Genomic DNA, 26,962 nt, shown 5'->3' with positions numbered 1-26,962 from the left:
GCCCAGACTCAGCTTGTGGGTCATACCTTGTTCAATCATGAGTTTTTAATCTGTGATTTGATGTCCAATTCTTTGATCTCACTCTTAGAGAAACTGAGGACCAAATAGGGAAAGTGGATTTTCCTAATTCAGTACAGATTAGAAACTGTTTTCAAATCCTTTTCTCATTTTACTACATATTCTGTGCTTCTCCTGCAACCTTCAGAGTGTTTTGCTTCCCACCTTCCAAACTTTCTTCATTTAAATAGTACCTTATTTACTTATTTATCTTACTACTTCTCTCTCTCATGCTCCTGAGACCATTTTTCCCCCCAAAGACAACATTTCTCTGTGTACCCTTGGTCGTTCTGGAATTCACTCTATAAACCAGGCTGGTCTCAAACTCAGAGATCTGTCTGCCTCTGCCTCCTGAGTGCTGGGATAAAAGTGCTGCATTACCACTGCCTAGCTCCTTGTTTCTAAAGAACAAATATGATCATCTTGTTTCTCTGACCAAAATCATTCAAGGATATAGGCCCAATTTCTCAAACATCAACACGTGTAGAAATCATCTGGGGAACGTTATGAAAATGTAGAACCAGATTCAATAGGGTGAGGGCATTTCAAGCAGCACCTCAAGTAATAATGTCATTTCTGGCTCAGAGATGACCTCCAGGGGGTGGGAGGGCCTCTAGAAGAGCTCTGCATAATCTGTCCAGAGAAGGACTTACAGTGATAACGTAACTTTCCTAAGCTGGAGATCATTTATTCCTTCTAGGATAAGGGACACTTACCTTCACAATAGTGGAGTACTGCTGGGAGAATTTTTGACATTGGTCCAGTTTTGTCTGATTTCTCTCAATTTCAGCAAACAGTTCCTAGAAACCAAAGTATCACAACGTTATTATTATCGTCACTCAGCAGTGAGAACTTACTCTATTCTAAGGCAGAGAATCTCAAATCCTAGAATCATCACAGTCAGAAAGACTAGTTAAACCACAGACTGAAGGGCTAGTCCTACAGGTTTTGAGTTGGGTCCAGGAACCTGGATTTTTAACATGGCTAAGGGATACTGCTGCTGCTGGTCTTGGAGCTACACTTTGAGAGCTACATTCCTTTAATATTTTACATGTACAGCTTCCTGTAGTTTTAGCAATAACTTCATCAGGAAGTTTAAAGGAATAATAAACTGTGTCTGTTTTAAAGATAAGGAAATAGAATACTGAAAGGTGGTTAATTTCTTCCATGTTTTCTAGCTAGTAAGTAATACATAAGCCAGGACTGTAATCAAGACAATTAAACTCAGACCTCATATACCTAATGACATGGTATTAAACAAAGTAAAAGAAAACACCAACCAAAAGTGCTTTTAATAATTTTCTTCCACTGATAGTTTTCCAAACCCCTACAGTCCAGGCCTAGTATAATAAAATATAATATCAAGAAACAAAATGATGATGTTTAATAGTTTCAATAAATAGCCATAGAAACTCAGGATTGGAGGACCTAATGGGTCTCTCTCTGGCCAAAATATAATATCAGTATTTTTTTCAAAAGCACAGAGGGGCGCTTTGATGTCTCACCATCTGGAGGAGTTTAACTGCTGTAGTACTGTCATCTTTAAGATGAGCTAGCTTCTATTTTTCCCCTTCTCTTGCAGCCACACTCACCGTCTGCTGACTAAGCTGCTCTGACAGCACTCTGCTATCTTCTGCCTGGCCGGGCTTCATCATTTCCTGCTGGGCAGTGGTTTCCTCAATCCACTTGATGAGAGTTCCATGGCAGGCTCGGTAATCTCTCAGAATTTCCTGGATACTTTCTACCTCAGATTGCCTAGAGGAACAAACGAAAGAACTGTCAAACATCCTAATGTTAACATAGAGCACAGTCGCTCAGGCCTCAGGCCTTTCACTTGGGGATAAGTGATGCAAGGCTGAGTGATGTCTATGAAAGTACCCAGGGCCCTAAAATGAGTAAAACTAATCCTAAGGGCTCTGAAAAACCCTATGGAGCCAAGCATCTCAAGATAATTTCTGTGAAATTTTTCATTTATATCTTTATTTTACAGAGTATCTGTCAGGGTACCAGGACTATGATTTATAAAGCACTGTAATTTCTTGTAGCAGGACGTGAAGAAAGATAGAGGTTACTATCTTTAGATACCTGTCAATCTCATTAGCTTTAGGGTAGTAATGTAAGTAGAGACAATACAGACTTATACGAGTATATTAAACTCCTGTCCCTGAATATTTTCCTTCCCTTCTTAGCCTAAGAAAGATCAAATTTCTGTCTCTGCTAGTCATACTTTACATCATAAGCAAGGCATCAAATGACAGAAGTGAACTGAACTCACTAAAATCAGCAACTGTAACAGAAACCATAAAGTCTATAAAGCCTCATTCTGAAAATGGATCAAATTAGATTTAAGCCTAATAAAACAAGAACAAAAATCTAGGTTCTCTCCTCAGGAAAGAGTTATCATGTAACTATTCATGTCCATATTAAAAAGAACACATAGCACTCAAGATGTGGCTAAGTTTCTAGGACATACAAGAAACTAATTTAATCCCAAGCACTGGGTGGGGCATTGTCATAAATGGCTTAACTAGATAAGGAATGGCACGGCTAACAGTACTCCCGCTATCTGAAAGCAAGCCTGGGGGTATAGGGTGACCTGACTGAGGTACCTATCATCCTATTGATTGTCAGGGTTGATTTAACTCATCTAGGTGGCTAAATAGATATCTCTTTCTTCCCTTACTGCTTCATCTTCATGTGTGTCCCTTCCAAAGCTGTGTTTCCTTCAAAAAAAAAGCTCTCAAAAATGAGCTTTGGGCTAGGACTGTAGCCTATGTGCTGGGCTTTAGGTCTTCTTTAAAATTGATGATTCCAATTTTTTCTGGGGCTTGTCATGTTCAGGATCCACGCTGTTTTAAAATTCCATGCCTCTGTATAAATTCCTACTTTTTAAAAACATGAATGATAGAATCGTTGATAGCTCATCTCGTTTAATCCTGAATCCCTTACCGGGTCTCCAGCTGGGCAATGACACGGTGCCACCGCTCCTGTAGCTGAGAACCTTTCTCCTGATAACGTTCCAAATCCAAGTTCGGCTCTGATGCTGGGTGCCGTAGCTGTTCTGCAACTTCCTTGGCCTTAGTGATTTCCTCATCCAGGACTGAGAACACGGAATTCTTATCCTTCACATCACTAAGCCAGTGCTAGAAAAACACAAGAAACAGGTTAAACATTTTCCTTGCTAAAAGAAGACTAAGGCAAGCAAAAGGACAGGGTCTGCAGTGAAGTCACCACTGTTACCTGTGACCCAGAAACCAGGCCCAGGAAAGGCATTTGCTTAGCTTTCCTGATGCACACTAGGAAGGCAGGGTCAAGAATGTCAAATGGGAGAACAGGGATACCATATGGGAAAATGTGCAGATAGTTTTTCGAGTTTGAAACCTGACTTTACTATATTAAAGTATGAGACAAAGCAAAGTTATGTAGCTGACTAGGTCTTGGTTTTCTAATCTGTAAAGAGATAAAACCCCCTCCCCTATTCACTTCTCACAGCAGCTCGTGAGAGTCCAATGAAGTCACAGTAAAATGCTTTACAACATTTCTTTGATAGAAATGTTGGATATGTTTAATTAAGCCATGATTGGACAGGAGAAAAGGCTTTTTTACTCTTTCCTTTTAGCCTCTTCTCTTCCCCTTTTTACTACATATTATTAAAATACATTAAAACAACAGCATGCCTAATTCAAGTGCAAACATGAATCAGTGTCAAGTCATCTCACCCTGAATCCTCTGTTAACCCAAAGCAATGGTGACTCAACGTCTGAAGAAACTAGAGAACCAACCTGCAGCGTGGTTCGATGGGACTCCAGAGCTGCGAGGTCTGCTGGCACTGCTTCTTCTTGACTCAGCTTGACCTCATAACCTTTGACCAACAGTTCAGCATCCTGTATGCTACGTACTATAACATCGATTGTCTTTAGCCTGTGGGGATAAAATCAACTCCTTCATTAGCACTTTACTTTTTTCCCTCTGAGACAGGATTTCTCTATGTAGACCTGGCTATCCTGGAGCTCACTCAGTAGACCAGGTTAGCTTTGAACTCAGTGGTCCACCTGTCTCTCCCTACCAAGTGCTGGACCACACAGCATGACCAGCTTAGCACTTGAGTTTTATTTATTTTTTTAAAGATTTATTTATTTTATTTATTTATATGAGTACACTGTCATTTTCTTCAAACACACCAGAAGGGGGCATGAGATCCTGTTACAGATGGTTGGGAGCCACCATGTGGTTGCTGGGAATTGAACTCAGGACCTCTGGAAGAGCAGTCAGTGCTCTTATCCGCTGAGCCATCTCTCCAGCCCAGCACTTGAGTTTTAAAATGTCAATTACTTAAGCTCACAAACTGCAATTTCCCAAATCAATTTTACCACATTAAATGATAACAAGTTTTTGTAAAAATGAGAAAGCCTGATCATGTATACTGTTGTTTATTTTAAGTGGCACTGGGATAGGCAAGAAGGAGCAAGGCCAAAAGCTTATTTAAAACAAAAAGATCTAAGATCTGCCGTTGCTCAAAGTTACAGGTAGAGATGGAGGAGTGGGAAAAGTTTCAAACACTATGTGTGTTATAGATTTAATTCTTTGTCTCTTTCTCTTTTCCTTACTATCTATCTTTAAGTGTTGTTTCCAGAGGTGTCCAATCAAATAAAAATGAGGTAAGAAACAGACCTAACAATTCAAGTTTATTCATTACCCATAACACTGACATTTGTTATTGTAATCCAAATAAATTTATTCCATATTACTTAAGAACTAAAACCAAAATTTCTCAGCCTAGACACCTACTCTTCAAGATCTGCAGTCTTTCTGGATCATTTATTAAATGATCTCAATAGAAAATGACTGCCCTTTGGACCTAAGACTTCAGCTTACTCAGATTGATAGTAGAGAGATCATAGACATGGTACTCACTTATTCAAATAGACAGTAGACAGACCATAGACATGGTCCATCTTCTCTACCATGAGGTTCAGCTCTGAGCGCAGAGTTGTGGCACTTGAGCCTGATGGAGACTGCTGGAGAAAGACGTTGCATTTCATAGAAATAGCATCCAGGTCAGATCTCAAATGCTGCAAATCCTCCTGCGTGTGCTATCAGGAATAAAATGCACAACAAAGGTGGAGACACAAATGAACAATGTTAGAAAGTAGTCCTATTTTCAATTGAAAATGAATCAATTCAATTATATATTTGAAGCTTCATTCCCATTCTTCCACAGTAAACGGCACTTCCACAGGCTGTGGGGATGGGTGAATTCCTAGCTTATTGCCTCACTTCTTAGAAGCAACACATGTTTACTTCAATCTAAAAGTAGTTACTCTTCCTCCTGCAGCTCACCTCCTGCTCTGCAATCCTCAACGCAATGTCCTGCCTGGCATCTCTGCCAGTCTTAGAGCTGGCTGGAGACTGAATTTGTTTGAGCAGTTTCTGCTCACACTCCTCCAGGCGTAGTCGGATATTCTTCAGCTCTGAGATGTATACCTTGGCCAAAGTCTCTTCCTTGTCCTCTGTGAACACACAAGCACAGGTCACTAAGCTCCACCTGAAGACAACACAGCTAAGACAAAGGGCACCACTGGCTCCAGCAGATCAGAAATCTCATTGATGAAAGCAGGAAATATCCTGCCTGACCTTCCAGTCCCTGCATTACACATTAGCATTAAGGTTCTGAAGAAATGTGACAGGCTGGTTATCATTAACAACCAAAGCATCCGATTCCACAGTATGCTTTTAAGAATTCATCTTTGTAAGACTGTCTGTGTCTGAATCTGTCAGTGCCCTTCAGGGCTTTCCTTCTCCAATCTCCCTCCCTCTGCCTCTTGCACACACCAGTCTCCATTGATTTCATCAGGTGCTGAAAGTGGGCTTTGCAAGCTTCCACCTCCTCCTCTATTCGCAAGCGATCGGCCACAGAGAAGAGGGCAGAGTCATGACTGTCCTGTAGAAAGTCTTCATAGTGGGCCTGGAGGTTCTTCATAACCTGGTGGCACTCTCCTGGTGCTAAGGAACGAAGCTAAAGACATCAGAATAAATTTCTTTAGAACAGAAAAATAACACTTTCGCTCGCCTTCCTTTTTTATTGATTCTGTTGATTCTATAAACATATATTCAAAGTGTACAAATCAGCTGGGCATAATAGCACACATCTTTAATCCCACCACTAGACAAACAAAAGCAGACAGAATGAGTTCCAGGCCAGCCAGGGTTACAGAGTGAGACCTTGTCTCGAATGAATGAATGAATGATTACTGTAAACCTGTTGATTTTCAATAACCAAATTCATCTATATTATCAACATTCCAATCTAAACAATATTAGTAGTGACCCCACCCCACACTATCCCTCAAACCCCACTGCACAATGTTCCTTGTCCTTCCCACATCCACAGCCTTACTATATAATCTATGTTGGCCTTGAACTCAGAATCCTCCAGTCTCAACTCTAGGTGCTAGGATCCCAGAGGTATGCCATTGGTTGCCGCCTGTATGTAAGCTAAAAAAGAGCAGACTAGTGGTCACCCACTCTTTACTCTGTGTACACAAGGGTGGCACCTTCTCCACACAGTGAGAAAACTGCACTCTCTCACTGTCATCTGCCATTTCTTCACCTCTCAAACTGCTAGTTGCTAAGGCTCTCAGGTTCCCAATCCTAAAACAGCATCCTGGACACAAGTATACCTCATTGGTCTGTGGGGAAAGTTTCAGAAATGAAAGTACTACTCCAGACAAAGCTTACCAACCAAGTATTGGCCAAAGGTAACAGCTTTCCAATTACCTTTTCTAAGTTCCAGTTCTGTACAACATCAAGGTCCTTCCGCAAGTAGTTCCAGGAGATAAGACTTTTGGTGTTAACATGTAGCTGGTGCCAAAGGGCCATCACCTTCTGGTAAGATTGTTCCACCCTAGAAACAACAGAAATACATGTCAGAGATGTGACTGCAGAGTAGAGGTGTGTACTAAGAAGAAAAAGAAAGCTAGTTCTGACCACACAGGTAATTTTGGAATTGACTATGATATTTGATTTGGATTGTCTATGGAATTATGTCAGGACATACTTCCAGAAGAATAAAAGTTACCTGAATGGAAGATGATTATAAGAAGCCAGTTAGAAAATATGACAGGGGAAGCATGAATACAAAGATTATAGATAAAATATTCCCTTTAGAACTGTTGGAAAACTGTACCAACACTTCCTCCCCACCCCACCCCCCTTCCTTCTCCCTCTTGCTCTGGCCCGCTCACTCTGGCTTTATTTATTTATTTATTTATTTATTTATTTATTTATTTATTATTTGCTATATGTAAGTACACTGTAGCTGTCTTCAGACACCCCATAAGAGGGCATTGGATCTGATTACGGATGGTTGTGAGCCATCATGTGGTTGCTGGGATTTGAACTTAGGGCAGTCAGTGCTCTTATCTGCTGAGCCATCTCACCAGCCTGTACCAACACTTCTTAAAAGTGATTTATTGTGCTCCACATCATCAAAACATGCTGAAATAGTTAAAACAATAGCAACTTAAGTTCACTTGGGAAACAAGGTAAGTATTCCATGCCTATTTCAATCTGAATCCGAGAGGGCTTGCAGATAAACACACAGACACTCAAACCGTTAAGTTATCTCAAATGTCTTCAAGATGAGAAGAAAATATGAGATATAAAATATAAAACAGGAAATTAGGCATCTCAGTTACTTAAAAAAAATCCATCAGTTTATTTTCCCCTATCCAAGAAATCCCATGGGAAGTTCATTTAAGTGGTAATCTCAAAAGAAGAATAAAAACACAAAGAAAAAAAGTAGAATATAAGGTATTAGAGAATGAGCCTTGGAGCCCCAATATGTGATAAATGGGGATTCCTGAGAACAAAAAAAAAAATCAACCAACCACTCAACCAAAATCCAGAGGACAATACAGATAGAAGTGAATATCATATTAGATGAAATAATCCAGTCCCATAGAGGCCAGTATTCCATGTGTACTCGCTCACATGTGGAAACTGAGGTGGGGGAGGAGGGGAGATGTGAGACAGTAACATGAACCTGGATTCCTGGGCATGAAAAGATAAGAAGGTAATGAAGGTGACCAAGTACACTCTATGAAGCATCTTGCTTTGTATAATACATGCTATTTTTTTTAAAAAAGCAATAACTCAGATTTTTTTTTTATGAGATCTGAAAGAGTTCCCAGATTTTGTTCTTGTCCACTGACTAGAAAGAGACTCATCCAAAGACAGAAGATCAGAAAGAGGAGTCTAAAGGATCTATACCAGAGAAGCAATGCTTGCATCTAAAAGGCAGAAATTCTTAACTATTCTACATCACTATGCTGGTAGAAAAAAAGATTCTACTCAAAAGCATCATGAGGATGAAAGGATGTAACAGTCTTGTAAACGTGTTACGATTGCTTGCTTACTAGAAATGGTGACTTTTTACTGCTATATACTCTTAAAAAAAGAAACAAAGATGCTATCTTTGTCACTAAGCTTACAGAGAACATGGTCTACCAACCAGGCAGTAAGTCAACAGAGAAGACTTAGAACCTAGGAATCAGTGGTTACAACTCCAGGGAGACATAAAGAGAACCCTAAGGTGAAGGTGAAATGAATGCTGGAGTCAAGCTAGAATCAGGCCTACAGAACAGATCACATGGGGAGAGGAGAGCAAAATGGGCCAAGAAAGAGTTCCAAGAGAAGTCATCTGTGGCAGTTGGCAATATTGAAGAGCCTTTTCAAGAACAAAGGAGGGGGGGGGAGGGAGGGAAGGAGGGAAGGAGGGCGGGAGGACGGGAGGGGAACTTGGAAATATGTCTTTAATATGCAGATAGAAAAATAGCAAACCCAAGTGGAAACTGTTATTCTAAGGAAACAATTACTAACCCACTGGTCTGATCACCTATTCTTTCATTCTTGTAATTCAACAACCGTTTATTGAGAACCTACTGGGTGCCAAGAATGGGTCTAGAATTATTATTGAATTGTTAAAGGATTTTTGATGACAGTGTGAACCTTAAGATTGTTTTATTTACTGAAAATAAAAATCAGTCGAGAGTTACGGCACACACCTTTAATCCCTCTGGCTGGAATCCAGATACACCATTAGTATACACCTTTAATCCCAAACAATGAAGGCAGTGAGATTGTAGAAGGAAGCACCTCTGTTTGAAAGTGATGTCTAATTGAGTGGCAGATAAAGTGACAAATCAGAGAAAGATGTGACAGAATAGGCTACGCCCAAGCTACTTAAAAGAGCAGTAACTGCTAACCCTGCTATTAACCCTGAGTTACTTAACTAACCCAAGCTACTAAGTCTGAACTACTTACGAGGGTAGTGAAGAGAAATAAAAAAAAGGAAGACATAGTTTTACTGGAAAATTTTTTTTACAGAGACAGCTAGTCACAGGTGAAGACAGAACAAGCCATAGAATAAGAAGCCAGGAAATTAGAACAAACTGCCAAAGTTAGTATGAGAGCAAGCAGAGCAATTCAGGAAAACTGAGAGAAGCCAGATTGAATCAGTTAGCTTGGAGAGAAGTTTGAGCCAGAAAAGGTGAGTTGAGTCAGCCAGCCTGAGTTCAAAAAGAACAAGGGTGAGCTTATTTAGCAGTAAGTCTCAGAGGTTGAAAACATTCAAGGCCTAGATTAGATTGTATGGAGGTTAGAAGTTTCCAGGACTAGGCCTAGGTTAGCAGATGGAGACAATAATTGGGAGACAACAATTACTAAAGGAGAATAAAAAATACTTTTACACTGGATTATTTCACCTGAAGAAGAGATTTATTTATTAAGGATCTACCTGGCTGGCAGTGGGACACTTGATACACCTAATGGGAGGTCTGTACCACCCAGCACAGTTCCACAGTTACCTGCTGGCCATTTCAATAGCCTCCTTATTCGGTGGTGGAATGAGGAAGCAGACTGATGGCACCATTGCCTCATTCCCTGTAGGGCTGATCACCTTCCATTTGGTCCGCTGAGAATTATCTTCCAGCACACATTCATCATTTTTGCAAATAGTGATCTGAAAAGATAAAGTCACAAATCATTGCTACAGAGAAACCAACAACCACTATTACCTGGTGTCTAATCCTAAGGTTACATACAGCGTAGCTTTAAAAAAAAAAAGTCTCCTTTCACTGTGATGGCTTGTATATGCTTAGCCCAGGGAGTAGCACTATTAGGAGGTGTGGTCTTATTGGAGTAGGTGTGGTCTTGTTGGAGTAGGTGTGTCACTGTAGGCATGGGCTTTAAGACCCTTGTCCTAGCTGCCTACAAGCCAGTCTTTTTCTAGCAGCCTTCAGATGAAGAAGAAGAACTCTCAGCTCTTCCTGTACCATGCATACCTGGACTCTGCCATGCTCCTGCCTTGATGATACTGGACTGAACCTCTGAACCTATAAGCCAGCCCCAATTAAATGTTGTCTTATGAGAGTTGGTTTGGTCATAGTGACTGTTCACAGAAGTAAAACCCAAACTAAGACAATCAATGGGTAAAGGTCCTTAGTTGCCAGGCAAGCCTGATCATCTGAACTTGATTCCTGAAACCTACATGGTGGAAAGTAAAATCAACTCCTGAAGGTTCCCTTCTGACTTACACTCACACAGGAGCACATGTGTACCAGGGCATTCATGTGTCCCTTACATTTATACAAGCATACACCTAAGCATAAAATAACTAAACGTTTTCCTCAGGCAGACCACCTGTTATCCCAGTGATTGGGAAGCAGAGGAAGAGATCCCAGGGCAAGCTGGCTAGCTAGACTAGCTCAATCAGCAAGCTCCAATTAACAAAACTCCCACCCTCAGTAATAAAAGAAGACCATCTGTCCTCCGGGTACACATATCCTGTCATATAAACACATATACATTCATGCATACACACCATACATGCTTACATATGCAAAAGATAAAGTTGTATCAAGACAGTATTTTGTTCACTGTCCCTTACAAGTATGCTCAATAAATCTGTTTTATTTTTTAAGAAACAAAAAGAAAAGAGATGGAGGGAGTAGGAGGAAAGACTGGTTTACTACCACTTAGTGAGGGCCCCTGGAATTTATAAATTCATGTCCCATTAAGTAAGTCAAGGAGAGGGGTATTGATGGAGCCCATTGCATGTGGAGTGACTAACATGTGAGTTCCAAGAAGACACTAAGACGTCAAGCGCAGTCCCTGTGCCAGCACCAGAGTAGGGTTGCCCTATGATCTTCCTCCAGGCTCCTGAAAATGCTTGATTTTGAATCATCAGTTCTTTATCTTAACAGACAAATAATAAATGTGATCTGTTTTAGAAACAAAAACCTAGATAGAGACAACTCCTAATTTGTTCTTTGAGTTTTAGAATACGTAGTCTAGGCAGGCCTGAACTTGGAGTGATCCTCTGCCTCAGCACCCCTAGTGCTGGGATTATAAGTATATATCATCATACCCATTTCTCTCCTTCTCTTGTACAGTAAAGTCTTACTCAGTACATGCTGTGTGTATCTCCAAAGTGTAACAAAGTCCTAGTCCATCACCACTAAGGCAATGAATGAATGATAATGCCAATCACTAAAGTAAGGGGGAAGGGGCTTGGGTTTTATTGTTTTATTTTGTCTTGTGTTTTTAATGATAAAAGAGATATTTTATGCTTAAATTCTCATTTTCAAACACTCTTAAATAGGACTTCTCTTCCTCCTCTACTTCCTCCTTCTTTTTCCCCTTGCTCTGTCTCTGTGTGTGTGTGTCTCTCTCTCCTCTCTCCCAACCACATGGTCCCAAACAGGCTGGCTTTTATCCTCTTGCCTTCCTATGTACAGGGTTTTCAGGCTTGGTTTCTCCCTATCAGTGTAACACTAACTGAAGGCTTCCCTTCTCATTTCCTTCCCTCTGAGCCCCGGTGCCTGCTCCACTCTCACCTCAATCTGCCTGTAGTCACAGATGGCTTTCACAGATAAAGTGTTCTTCAGCACATGGTCTGGATTGCGTGGCTTTAGCTGAACAATGGTTTTTGATCTTCCAACAAGACTGGCAACAGAACTCTTGGACTGTATAAGCTGCTCCTTTTCATCCTATAAAATAAGAAAACCAAAAAGACATTAATGGTGGTTTTCTGAGTCACTAAGCCAATAATGAAAATGCAGTGCTTCATCCCCTAAGAGAATATTATTTCTCAGTTATATAGGGATACTTAGTGGAGCTATTTTATGTAATGATACAAACAAGGATAAAGAAAAGAGGAGAGACCACCTGTCTTGGTTCTAAGGCTTTTGTACTCTAGCTTTGCAGCCTTCTCCTTGTACTCTTAAAAAAATGACAAATAAAGCCACATGCAAGAAATAAACAAAGCAGATATCTAGCTGCCAAATACAGCTATGGAACTAAGGACTTCCTCAAGTACGGCTCAGAAGAAAGGCTGCTGGTGAAGGTGTCATGACAAATGATTTAGGATTAACCTCGTTGTCGTGCTGTGTTTATTATGTATATTTAATTGGGTTGAATGAAGTAACATGCAAAGTCAAAATTCTAAAATCTCTGTAAACCCAATTACCTTAAAAGCTAATAAACTTGTCAACAAAATTGGTAGCAGTATACTACCAATTCTATTGGAGAGTAAATGGTAACTTGTTATCTACTGGCCAGAATGTTCCAACCCATGGTGAGGCATGAAAGTCCCCAGAAAGAGAACTTTCTTAGGATGGACAGGGGTGCAATAAGAGTAAAGAGTTAATAATGTTAAGAAATACCATTAAAGGATTAAGAATATGCAGGTAAAGGAAAAGAAATTCTTAAACAAACTACCTGTGCCTGTCCCCGGGAGCATGATTGGAAGAAATACAACTTTAACTTATTAGTTAAGAAAGAGGAATGGAATAATTCAGGGAGACAGCCACACTTCTGTATTTGAGAGCTGGTCTACCCATTTCAGTTTCCTTGCAATAAAGATGTCTAACCCACAAGCCAAATATCTCTAGCTCCAGAGACCAAGTGCTCATCGTGGTAAAAGCTCTGAAAAGAACCAGAGGCCAGGACAGGTGCTCTGGAACCTGGTGAACAAGCTGAGGAGCAGACCCAGGTGTGACTCCATGCCCGATGATGCCGCCAGTCGATGCCCCTGACCTGGAGAGGTAACAGAGCAGCAACCACCCTCCTCGAGAAGAGAAGATATGGCAATTCCAGAGGAGTTACCCTACGACCGGAAGGTACTCTGTGGGAGGGAGGAGACCAGAGCCAAGGATGACATTCCTCCTTCACACTTGCAGTACCTCCAAGAGAGACATTTTAAAGATAGAAACTGTAAAGTCAGATTTTATCCTTCATTCCAAGTCAACACTCCATTTGCCCAAGTGAAGCACTGAATATAAACCTACTCACGGGCTCACGATATCTGAAATCGTTATTAAAAAAGAAGGAAAAGAAGAAAAAAAAGAGAGAAAAAATGAAAAGAAACTCAGGCTACTGCTAACAGTGGTACAGGCTTGCATGTCATGCACAAGACTCTAAGCATGAACTCAATTCCACAAAAATGTCCTTGGTTCACCCACAAAATAAACAAACTAGTAACCAAATAAAACTAAAGTGAAGCAAAACAAAAATGTGTTGGATTATTCTGGTTCTAATACTCATCTCCTGAGATGCACAAGTAATACCCCTGTTGCATCCTCCCTGAGAGGCAGCTGGACCCTGCCTTGCTGATTTTGTATAATGCATAATATTAACATTAATAACGGGGTAAACAGAGTACTACCTATAAGTAAGATGTTAATGTTGGCCATAGTAACTAAAGTCAACTTTCTGATATCTTCTCATTTCCAAAAGAAAACAGTCAAGGAGGAAAAATCTGGCTCAGATTTCTCTTTCTGTGTCTCAAAAGAGAAAAAACAAATCTGATGTCACTCAATCCTCTTCAACATGGGCTCCACTGACTGCAATAAAACAGGGATGACGCAAAGAAAGCACAGGGCAGCAAGTGGCTCAGAGAGCAGTTACAAGGACTTTACCTCAGAGTAAATCCAAAGAAATCCCATTAGCAACTTCTTCAGAGAAGGAAAACGAAGAGATGACAAAACTCACTAGACAACTGGATGCAAGCCACACTTCACTGTAAGTACGGCCCGCTGCCCTAGAGCTTTGAAGGATATGAACTTCAGCAGCAGCTGACACAGTTTACTCTGTTACTCAGAAGCAAAAGTCCCCACCAAGGCAACACCCACCATGGAGTCCTGAAGCAGATCCTCAAGGCGGGACAGACTGGTGTTGTGGTCGCAGGTATATTTTCGTTTGATGGAGTCTTGGAGGTTTCTCAGAAATGACTCCAGGTCTCGGGCATCACTGAAGAACTATGGGAACACAAGGAAAGGGTGACTAGTGCTCAGCCCCTCAGCACAGTAGGGGCTCACAAAGAAGGTGGCTTGTGCTTAATGCCTCAGCACAGTAGGAGGCTCACAAAGAAGGAATCTTATGTGCCAAGCTGAGTGAAGCTAATTACACTCTCCTGGACCCAGAAGTTCAAACCAGGGGGCTTAAAGAAGCCACCTCAGTAAAATATAAGTGACACTTTCAAGTAAAATTCACTAGATTCTATATGAACACTATCCTGTCTCACCCTTCTTGATTTCTGTCTAGTGGCAGCACTTGGCCTGAGACCTACTTCACTTCATGAAATAACCTAGAAGCTAAGTAAACTAATGTTTACCTCACTAATATAATTATGACCAAGGAGATAAACTTAAAGAGAAAATAATTTATTTCCTCCTTTATCCTCACCTGAAGCAAAACGATGTGACAGGTTGGGGGCAGGGAGAATCTTAGTATTTTATAGATCTTCTCTTTAAGGGGTAGTACATGCCTCTCCCCTTGAAGCTGGGCACAACCACGTGGTTTGCATTCACCAACGTCACACAAATGGCAGAAGCAGTAAAAGTACAGTACACGAGGACTGTTCTCTCTTGTCACTTGTGATACATCCTAGACTCAGGGTTTTCTTCACATGCTGTCCCCTAGCCAACTCTTAGATGTGTGACTAACACCATTTGGGATTAAACAGCCCCCTTCCTAACTAGAGCAGCCAGGTCTATGACAGCAAGATGAAGAGAACATAGAAGAGAAAAACCACTCAGGTGAGCCCAGTACAAATAGTTGAAACGACTAAGATTTTCGAGTCTATTTGTACTGTAAAAGATAAGTGATATGAATGTTACCTTGTTTGTTGAGGTAGAATCTCATATACCCCAAGGCTCACCTTAAACTCCTGATCTTCCTAACTCTATTTCCTGAGTGCTAGAATTACAGTGTGTAGCATCCAGTTTTACCATATGGATATATTTTTAACCTAATGTTTGGCATAAGTATGTACACCACCACCACCACCACCACCACCACCACCACCACCACCAGGACCATACCTGAAAGTAAGCTGCATTCTCTTTTACATGTTGTTCAACACATAGGCACAGCTGCTTCATCCACTGCAATTGTGACTGGACAGCAGCACTATATGCCTGTAACAGCCAAGCACATGTGCAGAGGGCATCAGTTTACCAGGCTCAAAGTATATGTGTGAGGCTCTTTCCAAGTACAATTCTGCTACTGACAGAGGAGAAATTAGAGAGGCACAGGACAGCTGACTGACAGCTGAGCAATGCTTCTCAAGAGAAAAAAGCTTGCCTTTCATCTAACACAGATCTGTTAAAAGGGGTTACCCAGAAAAAGCCTTTTATACTCAAGTATAATTAAATGACCAAGCCAGAAACATAGCATCAATCACTCAATCAATAAATCCTTCTTAGTTCTTCTATTGTTTCTCTTCTCTGGGTAATAGCACTATACCAACAAGAAGTAGGATATGGGACTAGTGGTGGCTCAGTGGTTAAGTGCACTAGTGATCTTGCAGAGGACCTGGGTTTTGTTTCCAGCACCCATGTGGTGTCTTCCAGTTCTCAGGGCATCCAACACCATTTTCAGGAGTCCACAGATACTAGGCATGCATGTGGTACATAGACATACATGGAAGCAAAACATTCATATACATAAAATAAAAATAAATAAAAATCTTTTTAAAAAAGGGAAGATGAATCAGTTATTTTTAAATGATGAAGAACTGTCTTTAAAAAAAAAAAAGACACAAGCCCTTTCCCTAGTAAGTCCAAAGTCAATAAAATAAAATAAAGAAGGGAAGCCAATCTGAAGCAAATGAAGTGTCATGCCCTCCAGGCCTTGGAAGAACAAAGCTCCTGATCACAGTTTAAAATCACACACCTCCACTGTCTGCTTAGCTGGGTGGTTCTCAAGTGACAACAGCTCTGCTGTATCTTGTAGAGAACGAAATACATCTTGCTTCCCTTCCAGTTCCATTGTCAGCTCCTGCAAATTGAATTTAATTTTATAGAATAAATGCTATTATGGAAGAAGAAGCAATAAAGAAAACAGTGTTCTCTGCCTGACTTTAAGGAGCCTATAATGGGATTGGTGCCAACATATGGTATATAAACTGCAAGTGCCCAGGGATCTCAGAAAAAGACAAAACTGATGGAATTAAGGGAAAGGAATTTACAAAGTATAATAGGACCTGAGCTAGCCTTGGGTACACTGGAGAAGCCAGGAGGCACAGCAAAGAAAAAATACAGTTAGGAGAGCTAGTTAGCCAGCACCACAAAGGTACCCCACACTGGTAGACAGATCACTGATGGGCAGGCTTTGCTCCACTATTAATACAAGACATATGGCTTTTCCATGAACTCTTCCTATCAGATTTAATGTCTTCTCCTTTATGCTTTGGAGCACGTTCTGTGTACGTCTAGTGGCCTCACAGTTTCCACACTCATTACTTACAGCACCAGAACAGCTGGTCTCTCCTCTTCTCTTCAGAGGGCTCCTATGTCCTCCTCTAATCAGGCAACACTTACACTTTTCAGTAACTGTAGATAAATGGAACTAAACCAACCTAAGTAGGTGCTAGCAGAAGAGAGGCCTGTTTTCATAAAGGATTATAAAATGCTTTAAGACCCTGTGTGTGGACATATTGAAAGTAGCAAAAAATACTTCCACTTACTTGTCTACTTCTTTACTATAAAGAATAGAAGGAAGAACAGGAGAGATGACTTGGTGGTTAAGAGCACTGGCTGCTCTTCCAGAGAACCCAGGTTCAATTCCCATCACCCACAGGGTAGCTCACAACTGTCTGTAACTCACATACATGGTACACAGACATATATGCAAGCAAAATACCCATACACATAAAGTAAGTTTGTTTTTCTTTTTTTTTTTTTAAGTTTAAAAAGGAGCAGGGAAGAGAGAGAGACAGAGACAGAGAAGAGAGGGTGGAGAGAACGAGAGAGGAGGGAGTAGAAGGCATTGCCCTATTAATGATGGATATTCCCAACCATTTTACATGTTAAGAGATAAAGACCAAAATGTTAATAAGAATTCAAAATATTATAGAAATCTAAGGATTTCTGAGTTTGAGGCCAGCCTGGTCTACAGAGTGAGTTCCAGGACAGCCAGGGCTACACAGAGAAACCCTGTCTCAAAAAAAAACAAAAAAAACAAAAACAAAAAAAAATCTAAAAGTACAACTTATTTAAATATTAACTCTTAAATAACAAGATACTTTGCTTGGGTTAGCTTATTAAGTTTTACTCAACTTTTTATACAACCCTTTCAAATAGTTCTTATCCCATTTTAACAAGGGCTGGCAGAGACTAAGTCTCTTGCCCAAGGACATAGACCTAGCTAGTAGACAAATAGGAACTTGAATTTAGATTCATCATACCCTATAATCTTAACAACAAAGCTGTATTAATTTCTGAAATGACTCAACTTGCAGACTGTGGCTCTATCTACTCACAACACACCTTTCTAAATAAATTCACTCGAGAGCTCTCGCTCCTCCATTCACATTTCTCACAGAACAGATGCAACGAGCAGAGCCCCTGTTTCTGTCTATCATCATGTAAGTCTACAGCAGTGGTTCTCAGCCTTCCTGACACTGCAACCCTTTAACACAGTTCCTCATGCTGTGGTGACCCCAACCACAGAATTATCTGTGTTGCTACTCCATAACTGTCATTTTGCTACTGTTATGAATCATAATGTAAGCAATAAGATAGAGGTTTGACAATGGGGTCTCGGCACACAGGTTGAGAACAGCTGCTCTAGAAGCAGAGTCTTCACAGATACTTCTCTGTCTCCTGCCACTGCTACTAAACATGACAGACAGTCTTGCTGTGTGAGACTCACAGAGAAGTAGGTTTTCTTGGCTGAGATATTGGGATTACTGTCACTCCAATCACATGCTAGCTCTTCTTCCTCCTTCCCATTCAGCCAGATCAGCTCAGCTGTGGCTCTGGAGACAAATTTGTGCAGGCTCTGAAGGTGCCTCATTCGGAAGCTAGAAGTCTCCTGGATAAAGCATGGGTTAAAAGATTAAACTGCTAATCTTTGAACCTGGAGAAGACAACACAGTGACATCAGGAAGGAACAGCACAGTAAATGTACTAAGCCTAATGCTTTTATGTTAAAGTGTTATTTAAAACTAAGGCCTTAGGCATGCTAAGAAATATACTCTACCACTAAGCCACACACGCCCACTAAGGCTGCTTTTAATATCTGAGTTCTCCTCCATGGACTCAAGTTTTACACAGTTTCATACAAAACTTCCATGGTCACTGTCAATCTTATGCTGAAGATGTGACTCACAGGCTGTTGTGAGGGTTCCTGCATAAAGAATGATCTTGGCTCATCCTACCACAAACAACCTCTACAAGGGAATGAAGAGTAATAAACAGGAGAGGAATGGTCTCCATCAGTCTAAAGTTTTTAGTTATGGCATCTTAAAATACATGTGGTCATTGGTGAAGAAGATAACTAAGATTGGTTTTAAATTGTTTATAATTTCCCAGAGCAGTGTTTTCTGACCCTTTAAGAATCTAGAAGCTTGCTATAGTGAAATACATCTATAATATTGGCATTTACAGGGCTAAGCTGGGGTAAGAATAGTTTAAAGGGTAGCATGGGCTATGTGGGGAGATAATGCCTCAAAAAAAATATTATAACCCATATGAATAATTACACAGTAGTTATAATCTAATAAGAAGAAAACTAAGACAGACCCAAAACATGTACTTTCTGAATTAGGAAAGTGTTGTTTGGAGGGAACCAATTCTCCATGAGCACAGGCTAAGTCAACCAGTCAAATCTTACCTTCAGTTTACAATACTGTGTCTCCAACTTTCCAAGAGTCTCGACATAGCTGGTATGGAAATTCTGGGACATCTTTCCCTGACACGAAAGGAATGAAAGCAAAAGTCATTAGAGAAACAGTGAGTGAACTATGATTTCAGCCACATAAACAGGATGTCCACTGGTGGGGGCTCCCTGCTCTAGGAAACACAGGCCTGGATAACAAGGTTCTAGTCAGACTTCATAGCTTGAGGCAGCACTGAGTGGACAGCAACTCCTGTTCAGGACATGTTCAGGACAACCCCTCATGTTCCTGTGTTTCTAGCAATTCAGAAAACCCGGCACCTGATGACTGCCAGACTACTCACTTGCTGCTTTGAACGGGGCAGGGAGAGGGATACAGAAAATAACAGAAAGAGCATGGGTGCTCTACAGTGGTAGAGCACTTGCCTAGCAGGCACTGAGCCCCAGAAACCAAACCAACCGAAGCCCTCAGTGATGAAGACAAAATGGCATGCTGGAGGACGGACTGGGTGACCAGCTCTCTACTGCAGGCTCACAGCAAAAGGAAATGAGTATAAATTTTGGGGACAAAAGAAAAGACCTGAGGTTAGATACTTCTATTTACTAAATTCTGACTCCAGCTTTCATTATCACTTTTTAAATTTTTTCAGTTTTTCTTTTAGTTTTAAAAATTGTGTGAGTGTGTGTGTGTGTGTGTGTGTGTGTGTGTGTGTTGTATAGTATATGCATTTGAGTGCAGGTGCCTGTATAGGTCCTAGAGCTTGAGTTACAGGCAGTTGTGAGCCATGTGATGTGGGTGCTGGAAACTGAATTCAGATCAGCTATAAGAACAATATATAGTCTTAACCACAGAGCCATCTCTCCAGCCAATAAGAGCATGTTTTATTTTTTAGTATATAGATATCTATTAGTTAAAGTACTTTTCTCACAAAGTTAAAGGTTAATAGAGACACTTTGTATAAAGTGGGAATTTGTTGTAAAGTGGTATTCATTATACACTTTGTTTTTCAAAGCTTCTTCCTTCTCAGAAACAGCAGTGTTGATACACCTCCCAATACCTGCTCCTCCCCAGAATTCTTGTAATGTAGACTCTACATGCTATATACCTCGTACAACCTAGCCTCTTTGACACTTGAGCCCAGTTCTTCCACACTGGTATGGATATGCTGTTGTGTTTCCAACTGCAACTCCACACTAGGCAAATCATTACCCCACTCTGCTCGCTCCAGTTTCATCTGAAAAGGAAGCACAGATGTGTTAAAACTTACAGAAGAAAGGAAAGTTGTCAAAGTCAAAATCTGAAGGAGATGACTAAAGGTAACAGCCAGGTGTGGCAGCATATGTCTGTAATTTCAGCATGGACTACAGAAGACCTTGACTTAAATAAACAAAATGGCTAGGGGTAAGAATTGGGCATCTGAACAATTTCTATCATTCCATAGCTTCTTCTAAGCCTCAAGAGCAAGAGAGGAAACTCTCTTGCTTAACTTCAGCAATGTTGGCATATGAGAGAACAGTCCTGAGTTTTTCAGTCAGAAAGGGTCTTAACAAGCTGCATGCTCAAACATTCCCCTTTATAGGATCACAGGATATGGTGGCCCATGCCTTCAACCCCAACACTCAGTAGACAGAGGCAGGCAAAACTGTGAGTTTCAGGTCAGCCAGGAATACATAGTGAGTCTCTGTCTTAAACAAAATAACAACAAATCATTATGAGTCTCTAAATTTCATAGAGTTAAAAAGGGGGAAAGACATCTAAAAATATTGTTTATTCACAGAATCAGCATCTAGCCAAAGAAGATTTCTTCCCCACATCCTTGTCCCCTAACCCCGACCCTGCTTTTTCTTTTCTTTTCTTTCCTTTTTCCTTTCCTTTCCTTTCCTTTCCTTTCCTTTCCTTTCCTTTCCTTTCTTTTCTTGAGATAGGGGTCCTATTATATAGTCCAGGCTGGCCTGGAACTTATCATCTCCTGAGTCCTGGGCTTACAAAGCCTGGCATAGAACAATGTCAAATTTGAGGTTTTGAACTAGAATATAATTAAGTAGTGCCATTGGACATGTGGAATAAATATATTAGTCTTGCTTAATCTTAAGAGATATGACCACAACAACAAAAACTGAAGAATAAACTCTTCTTCCAAAAAGGAAACATCAGAACAGATAACTGAGATATATAGATATGCAAGTGTCCCACAAGCTACCACTTAGGGCACAGTTAGCAGAAAGTAACAGATGTTATACAGTGTGGGATTGTGATAATCTACACTGACTCTGTTCATTTAGAATATAAGGAGAAAGGAATCAAGCATGGTGGCATATGTAGTCTCAGCATTCAGGAGGCTGGTGCAGGAAGATCATGAGTTCAAGGACAGTCTGGGCTACACTGGCCTGCTGGACTAAATAGTGGAGAGGCAAAGTGACATTTAAGAAGAAGGGATCTTAGACGCAGACAGGATCAGCAATTATGGTTTTCTCTACCAGGAACACAAAGCAACCTGGTTCTCTAAGACAGTTTTCTGGATGACACCCACCTGCATCTCTTCTACCCAAGAGAGTAGTTCATATACAAATCGGAGATTGCCTTCGTCTTCAGAGGATGAGATAGATACAAGTTCAGTCCGGGTCATAGGTTTTCGAAACCAGGAGGTAGAAGAAGAATGAGTTGTCTTGTTCAGGGGTTCTGCTTTCAGATGACTAGTGGTTAAAGTAGAGGGCGGAACCAATTCAAGTGACGTGAAGTGGCCTTTCCGGTATAGATTTGTACACTCTAAGCGCAAGGTGACCAGCTCATCCTGCAGACGCATGACCCTGAAGTAAAAGAGGAGACTTAACACATGCTTAAAATAAAATCTTCATTATCTATTTAACAAGCACATGGTAAAAATAAAAATGAGACCCATATCAGGGAAAGTGTTTTGCAAAACTATTACAGAAATGTAAAGAGGTATTTTAACATCATCTAGTTTGGTATTTTTCAAGGCAAATGTCAAATTAAAGTGTTAATTAGAAGGAAGTAACATAGTGTTTATGTGACTCCTGAAGGCCACAACACAATAAATAGTGGATTGCATGTGACTTTAGACACTCTGCATCCTAAATGAGTTCAGTAGATTACCAGTGTTTCAAAGTCACATTTGCTAGCATACCTTTGCAGGTCATTGTGAAATAGAAAGGAATACAGTAAGATGGCACAGTGATTGGGAAATATACTCCAGGCACTTAGTGGGAGGGAGAGGTGTTTAAAAGTGGAAGCTCACCACAGGACATTTCCTGCTAATACTATGTGCATGTATACCAGAGCCACAGAAGTATGAGAATCAAGGTAAAGATTCAGTGCCTGGTTCTTGTCTAAGTCTTGATGCATTACCTCACAGGAAGCAAGCCTATGGGCCCTTTCATCCTCACCTAAAGGCCAGCTCTTCTAACTGATAGTACTTTTCATCCCGTAGGATCTGGAGATCCACCTGCAGCTGCCTGATGAGACCCTCACACTCTTGAATGTACATGATGACATCTGATTCACACTGCACTGGGTGTCCTGATTCCAGGTGTGCAGCATCCTGCGACAGAAAAAGAATATGGGTGAGAAACCTCCAATGCTCTCACCCACTAAGATGGAGAAAACCAAGAAAAATCAAGTTACACAGCTGGATCTCTCAACTGTCAGAACAGCTGGGTGAAAAGTGGAAAGCATGTGACATAAAAACACTTACAGCCTGCAGTGTATTCTTAGCTAGTGTCAGTTTTTCTTCACAGTTCAAAGCACCATTCTGTATTTTGTTTGCAATCTGCAGCAGCAATTCTAGCCTGAAAAACATAAAAACCATAATGAAGTACAAGACTCGAAGTAGCCCCGAGGAATGTCAGACCACCTTCTGGACCCACCTCTCCACAGCCGGCCGTAGGGATTTCTCTCGCTCTAGCATTTCAACAATGAGTTTCCCCCATTCTTCTTCTACATGATTAGGGTGGTAGCCTTGAGGCAGATTAATTCTGCCAAATTCAATCCACACCTGAAAGAGATACTTTTCAATCCCAAACCACACACAGCCCTGCCCTTTGGCTTGTTTTCATTTATTTGTTCTTTGCCTCTTGTTTTTGTTTCTTTGTGTGGAGTGTCTTAGTCAGCATTCCCCCTCCCCCCCCCCCCCCCCCCCCCCCCCCCCACCCCCGCCAGCCCCCTTAACAACTTACAAGCCGAAATTTTTGTATCTAAGGCCTAACCTGTGGAGAGATGAACCTGATTCTGGCAAGGTTAAACACACCCAACTCTTATAGCTTCAAATCCAATAGAAATCAAAAGATGAATGAAGCCGGGCGGTGGTGGCGCACCTCTTTAATCCCAGCACTTGGGAGGCAGAGGCAGGCGGATTTCTGAGTTCGAGGCCAGCCTGGTCTACAGAGCGAGTTCCAGGACAGCCAGGGCTATACAGAGAAACCCTGTCTTGAAAAACAAACGAACAAACAAAAAAGAAAAAGAAAAAAAAAAGATGATTGAAAATTTCCTTTCTTGTCAACTGAGGGAAAGATTTACTTTCCTCTAAAAGCAAAGAAAAAGGGCTGGAGAGATGGCTCAGCGGTTAAGAACACTGGCTGCTCTTCCAGAGGTTCTGAGTTCAGTTCCCAGCAACCACATGATGGCTCACAGCCATCTGTAATGGGATCTGATGCCCTCTTCTGGTGTGTGTCTGAAGACAGCTACAGAGTACTCATATAAATAAAAATAAATAAATAATATTAAAAAAAAAAAGTGTCGGGCGGTGGTGGCACACGCCTTTAATCCTAGCACTTGGGAGGCAGAAGCAGACGAATTTCTGAGTTTGAGAGTTCGAGGCTAGTCTGGTCTACAGAGTGAGTTCCAGGACAGCCAGGGCTACACAGAGAAACCCTGTCTCGAAAAACCAAAAAAAAAAAAAAAAAAAGAGAGGAAAAAAAAAAAGGCAAGGAAAAAATTTTTGAATAAAGATGCTGTTTCTCAATAACTCCTTTAATAATTACAGTTCCTTTACCACAAATGTTGGAGACCCACTAACACTATTACTACTAATGCAGGGTAAAAGAGAACATGTGGGAGCTACTTGGGCACAACAATAGTACACACTGCAAACCTTACTTTAGCCAGAGATATGCTTCCTTACCTCTAACAACTTATATAACTCTTTGATTCTTCCTTTTTCTCTCTCCTTGGCCAGTATTTCTGTTTCTTTGAAGTGTATATATTGGTTATAAAGTGCCTACAAAGATTAATATTTGATGAATGAATTAATAGGCTACAGCAACAGGGACCAATTTTTCATACCACCTCACTAGAGCCAGCTGCATCAACCTCTGAGGCTCAATCCCAAAAAGAATGTATAAAAAGCAACTTAAGTCCATGCTTTTACCTTTAGTTCAACAGGGTTCTGGGGAAAAGATTTATCTGACATCAAGACTGTATGCTGCCTGATCCAGGGAATGAGTGAGTCCACTCGGCTTTGGTATTCTTGCCATCTGGAGTCCACTTCCTACAGTCAGAAGGCAAACATCACAGACCTGATTTGCACTGTTCAGCAGTAGCAAAGGATAAAGTAGCCAAGACCACCCCACACCACATATAAGTCTCTCTTTAATGCTCAAAGTCTCAGACTCAAAGCTCCTCAGAGAATCTCTGGCTGCCATTCAATATCTTGACAGATAGAAAGACTATCAACCGCCGGGCGGTGGTGGCGCACGCCTTTAATCCCAGCACTTGGGAGGCAGAGGCAGGTGGATTTCTGAGTTCGAGGCCAGCCTGGTCTACAGAGTGAGTTCCAGGACAGCCAGGGCTCCACAGAGAAACCCTGTCTCGAAAAACCAAAAAAAAAAAAAAAAAAAAAAAAAGAAAGACTATCAACCAAGCTACTAGGATTATGAACCAGGGTATTTTCCAGGCATGGTAATTTTTCACACTGTAATTACAACGTCGCAAGGCTGAGGCAGCAGGCTACCCTAGAGCACACAGCCATGGTGCCTAATCAAACTTCTATCAGAAGGTGAGAAGAAAATGCTTCATCTTGAATTACAACCTAACCCTGATAAAAAGAACATTTTTTTTTCTTTTTTTTTTGGCTGGCATTTAACATCAAATGGTCTATGTTAGATGGCACAAAATTCGGACTACCTAGACCCATTCTCAGAGACAGTGTCCATTATGACAGAGATAGTGTAGATTCAGGTGGTCTTTGTGAAAGTGCTCTATGCATAAGAAACTAAAAAACACTATCTAATGGAGGCTTTCTACCTCAGTGAATTGGTATTTTAGGAAAATGTTCTTTTACCGTGGCACTGATTCCTTCTCCTCCCTCGGGAACTTTGGGGAAGGCATCATAAATTGAAGACACGTAAGTGATTACAGACTTTTCATCTGGAGATGGCACATCCACATCTGAGAGTACAATAAGATTTCTTGGTCAGAACAAGGGATCCTGCCAGAAGGAATTTTCAAAACATGCCAAATATACTTAAACCACTCTCACCTTCTGCATCCAGTAATCGGGTGACCCCGAGTCTCTCAGCCACTTCAAAAGCCTGTTCCAGATTCTCCCGGTTACTCTGGATTTGTACTCTCTCCATATCTACCAGATCGGGTCTGTAAAAGCCCAGTGAGGGACATGAAAAAGCACTGTCTACTTTGCACATGAGTTCACACAAGAAGCTCTTAACAACTCCCAGAACTGAAAACAATGAGTTAGAGAGAACTCAACAGGTAGGAAGTTACTAACCTTGATCCTATTTCTAATTGCATACCAGGAACCTAATACACCTACTTCCAAGCTTATAGAAATTAATAAATTGATACAAAGTGAAAACTGATGCTTGTATATGACTGCTCAGAGCTCAGATTACTTTTGGATTTGTGGTTAAAATTCCTGTCTTCCTTCCTCGTGCCATACCAAATCACCTGCTGCTCCTTACTTGGCACCAGTCCCTCTTCAGGTCCTATGCCCTTGCTCTTGCACCTACTCGGGATGCTCTGACCACAGAGACTGCATGGCTCACTTCTGACATCCTCACCTAAGAGGCTATCAATGGCCACCTTTGTCCAAATTACCACAACTCTGTAATTGTGTCCTTTTACTGTACCTGCCACTATATGACAACATGCAGCTGTCTGATTGCTACCTACTCTTCTCAGTGGAAGGTTGCTCCCTGAAAGTAAGAACTCTGACTGGCTCACTTCTTTGGCGAGTGCCTAAAACAGTGGGCTCATTACAGACTGCTTTTCAAACAATTCAGTGACTCGGAGTCTAATTCTTGGTGGAAAGGAAAGACAGCATGGCAGTTAATTACAAATAGATGAGAAGAACTCCTTCTAGGAGCACTGGCAGCAGGTAACTTGGTACTTGTACGCACCTATATCGGTGAATCAATGCATTGAACATCTTCCCATCGCTCCAGCAGGAAGAAAAGTTGGTGCACTTGATTCCTGTGTAACCAGCTGTTACTTTCTGAGTCCACAAGAGTAGTTTCTCTTTGGCTGACATATCCCCTGATTCCCCACTAATGTAGATGTCAGAGATCTGCAAACAGACAGGACATGAAATAACATTCAGATAAGATGAAGCCTTTTGTCCTTCTCTTATGTTTTGACATGTACAGGGAGAGAGATCCAAGGTTGGCTGGCAGCCCTGTTGATGACAACTCCAGCAAATACTCAGCCTCTCTGGTAGTCAGAGAAACACAAATTAAACCTATCAAACCAGAA

General features: G+C 41.1%; 1 protein-coding gene across 3 annotated transcripts in view; it reads right to left on the bottom strand.

Annotated features, from left to right (window-relative positions):
- Positions 1–26,962, bottom strand: part of Macf1 (microtubule actin crosslinking factor 1) — a 211,707-nt gene that overhangs the window by 133,783 nt on the left and 50,962 nt on the right. For all 3 annotated transcript variants that reach the window (XM_028790128.1, XM_028790130.1, XM_028790129.1), the window contains exons 6-30: positions 26,611–26,777; positions 25,734–25,846; positions 25,536–25,642; positions 24,624–24,743; positions 24,378–24,473; positions 23,125–23,252; positions 22,953–23,046; positions 22,645–22,799; positions 21,771–22,047; positions 20,346–20,474; positions 19,237–19,314; positions 18,274–18,435; positions 16,294–16,398; positions 15,441–15,536; positions 14,250–14,375; positions 11,955–12,107; positions 9,924–10,078; positions 6,835–6,961; positions 5,890–6,073; positions 5,398–5,567; positions 4,972–5,150; positions 3,840–3,978; positions 3,007–3,200; positions 1,650–1,812; positions 774–857 (exon numbers count right to left, since the gene is read on the bottom strand). In XM_028790128.1, the coding sequence (XP_028645961.1) occupies positions 774–857; positions 1,650–1,812; positions 3,007–3,200; positions 3,840–3,978; positions 4,972–5,150; positions 5,398–5,567; positions 5,890–6,073; positions 6,835–6,961; positions 9,924–10,078; positions 11,955–12,107; positions 14,250–14,375; positions 15,441–15,536; positions 16,294–16,398; positions 18,274–18,435; positions 19,237–19,314; positions 20,346–20,474; positions 21,771–22,047; positions 22,645–22,799; positions 22,953–23,046; positions 23,125–23,252; positions 24,378–24,473; positions 24,624–24,743; positions 25,536–25,642; positions 25,734–25,846; positions 26,611–26,777 (3,501 nt within the window). The remainder of the gene's footprint in view (positions 1–773; positions 858–1,649; positions 1,813–3,006; positions 3,201–3,839; positions 3,979–4,971; positions 5,151–5,397; positions 5,568–5,889; positions 6,074–6,834; positions 6,962–9,923; positions 10,079–11,954; positions 12,108–14,249; positions 14,376–15,440; positions 15,537–16,293; positions 16,399–18,273; positions 18,436–19,236; positions 19,315–20,345; positions 20,475–21,770; positions 22,048–22,644; positions 22,800–22,952; positions 23,047–23,124; positions 23,253–24,377; positions 24,474–24,623; positions 24,744–25,535; positions 25,643–25,733; positions 25,847–26,610; positions 26,778–26,962) is intronic.

This window comes from Grammomys surdaster, unplaced genomic scaffold (genome assembly GCF_004785775.1).
Source record: "Grammomys surdaster isolate TR1022 unplaced genomic scaffold, NIH_TR_1.0 125863, whole genome shotgun sequence".
In the NCBI taxonomy this organism is placed as follows: Eukaryota; Metazoa; Chordata; class Mammalia; order Rodentia; family Muridae; genus Grammomys; species Grammomys surdaster.
The sequence above is the reverse complement of the archived record's forward strand: the minus strand, read 5'-3'. Positions and strand labels throughout refer to the sequence as shown.